Genomic DNA, 2,174 nt, shown 5'->3' on the forward strand with positions numbered 1-2,174 from the left:
ACCTGCAGACAGCCCCACACCTGTCCCCCAGGTGACATTACCTGCAGATGGCCGACTGGCTGTAGGCAGGGCCCTCGGTGGCCGTCAGGGCCTGCCCCACCTGGGTCTGGGTCAGCCCCAGCGAGAGGCGCCGCAGTTTGAAGTTCTTGGCGAATTCCCGGATTTCCTCCAGGTTGATCCCATCCTCCTCGGCGCTGGGTGGGGCGGGGGGTTCTGGGGTGGGACACGGGGGGCTGTGAACCCCTTCATCCCTCTGCCCAGGGACCCCAGTCCCTGTTATCCCTCTCCCAGTGATCCCAGTCCCCGTTATCCCTTTTCCCAGGGAGCCCAGTCCCTGTTATCCCTTTTCCCAAGGACCTCAGGCACCGTGTTCCCTCTTCCCAGTGGTTCCCCGACACTGTTAACCCCAGAACACCTCAGACCCTGTTATCCCTCTTCCCAGTTCCCATTTTCCCTCTGCCCAGGGATCCCAGACCCCCATCATCCCTCTTTCCACAGGACTCCAGTCCCTGCTATTCCCACGGACCCCACAGCCCATTATCCCTCTCCCAGTGCTCCCAGTGACTCACTGGACACCAGCTGGCTCACGGTGGGGGTCTCGGAGCACGTGATGGGCACTGGGGATGGCGACACCTTGGCCACGGGCGCAGGGCTCGTCCCCACCCCGGCCGGGGCTGGCTGGATGGGCTGGACCTGGGGTGGGGGGGACCCGGGGGTGACCTGGGGGGAACTGGCAGCTCCGCTCCCCGTGGGGCACGGCCCACTGGGACAGCTGGTGGCACCAGGAGGGCCACGGCGTGGCCACGGGACAGGAGGGGGCACAGCCTGGGGGTGCTCCTGGCGTCCCAAAGCCCCATGGCTAGGATCCAAAGGGGCTCATGTGCCCCCACAGCCACACAGCTGGGTCCCCAAGGTGCTCACGGGCTCCTAAATCCACCTGTCTGGGTCCCAGAGCCATGTGGCCTCAGCCCAGAGGTGCTCAGGGGGTCCCACAGCCACGTCCCGGCAGTGCTCGTGTCCCCCCAGAACAGCATGGCCAGGTCCCAGAGGGGCTCACGTTCTCCCCAGAACAACGGGGTCGTGTCCCAGGAATGGTCGTGGTATCCCAAAGCCACCTGGCCACGTCCCAAAGGCACTTCTGTCTCCCCCAAGGCCGCGTGGCCTGGTCCCAAAGGTACTCAGAGGGTCCCAAAGCTGCAGGGGGGTCCCAAAGCCGCTCCCCTGCTCCCAAAGCCCCTTTGGGGACGCTGCCGCCCTTCGGCCACACTGCCCTGGCCCCCCGGCCGTGACCCACCTCGGTGGGGGGTGGGGGGGTGGCCTGGGGGGCTCAGGGGGTCTCAGGGGTGGGGGCTCACCTCGCTCTTGACGGGGGGCTCAGCGGGCCCATTTTTCTTGCCGGGGGCCGGTGCGGGGGGGGCGGTGGCCAGCGTGGCCCCCGCGGTCAGCGTGGGCCCTGTGGCCAGCGTGGCGATGACCTGGCCCTGCGCGTTGAGCAGCAGCTGCGGCGTCACCGGTGTCACCTGCAGGCTGGGGGGGGCCGGCGTGGGGGCGGCCGCGGCCACCCCGGGGGGGGCCACGACCCACGGCAGGGTCCCGATCACCTGGGGGGGGGACACGGTGCTGGGGGACCCGAAAACGCCCACCCAGTGGGGGGGGGGGGGGGGGGGGAGTGGGGACACGACACCGGGAGCATCCAGGACCCCCTCCCCAGGTGACACAACCCCGTGGGGGGGACAGGGGACCCCCCGCGGTACCTGGCCCTGGGCGTTGGTCAGGAGCTGCCCTGGGATCCCCTGGACGCTGGGGAGGGGGTTGGCGATCACGGGGGGGGCACTGAGGGACCCCAGGAGCTGCGGCTGCGCCCCCAGAGCTGCCGTGAGCTGTGGGATGGAAACGGGGTCAGAGCTGGGGCAATGGGGGCCACCGGGACCCCCCCGGATCGTCCCCCCCAGCCCGTGGCCACCAGAGTCCCAGGGGGTCCCTAAATCTATAAATCCATCCCCTGGGAGCTGCCCAAAGCAGAGCTGCTGCAGCTCATCGCGATGGGGAAACTGAGGCAGGGATTGTGCCCCGAGAAACTGAGGCTGGAATCCTGCCCGGGAAAACTGAAACTGGGATCCTGCACTGGGGAAACCGAGGCTGGGATCCTGCACAGGGAAACTGAGGCAGGGATC

The 2,174-nt window shown here is 68.5% G+C and overlaps 1 protein-coding gene across 3 annotated transcripts in view; it reads right to left on the reverse strand.

The window, feature by feature from the left end:
- POU6F1 (POU class 6 homeobox 1) overlaps positions 1 to 2,174 on the reverse strand; it is an 18,255-nt gene that overhangs the window by 2,180 nt on the left and 13,901 nt on the right. For 2 of the 3 annotated variants that reach the window (XM_042020589.1, XM_042020590.1), the window contains exons 8-11: positions 1,755 to 1,880; positions 1,356 to 1,601; positions 570 to 693; positions 42 to 213 (exon numbers count right to left, since the gene is read on the reverse strand). In XM_042020589.1, the coding sequence (XP_041876523.1) occupies positions 42 to 213; positions 570 to 693; positions 1,356 to 1,601; positions 1,755 to 1,880 (668 nt within the window). The remainder of the gene's footprint in view (positions 1 to 41; positions 214 to 569; positions 694 to 1,355; positions 1,602 to 1,754; positions 1,881 to 2,174) is intronic. The other variant, XM_042020591.1, reaches the window with a different exon arrangement.

This window comes from Corvus kubaryi, unplaced genomic scaffold, assembly GCF_017639235.1.
Source record: "Corvus kubaryi isolate FWS band 111438036 unplaced genomic scaffold, C.kubaryi_AGA036_p1.0 37027, whole genome shotgun sequence".
In the NCBI taxonomy this organism is placed as follows: domain Eukaryota; kingdom Metazoa; phylum Chordata; class Aves; order Passeriformes; family Corvidae; genus Corvus; species Corvus kubaryi.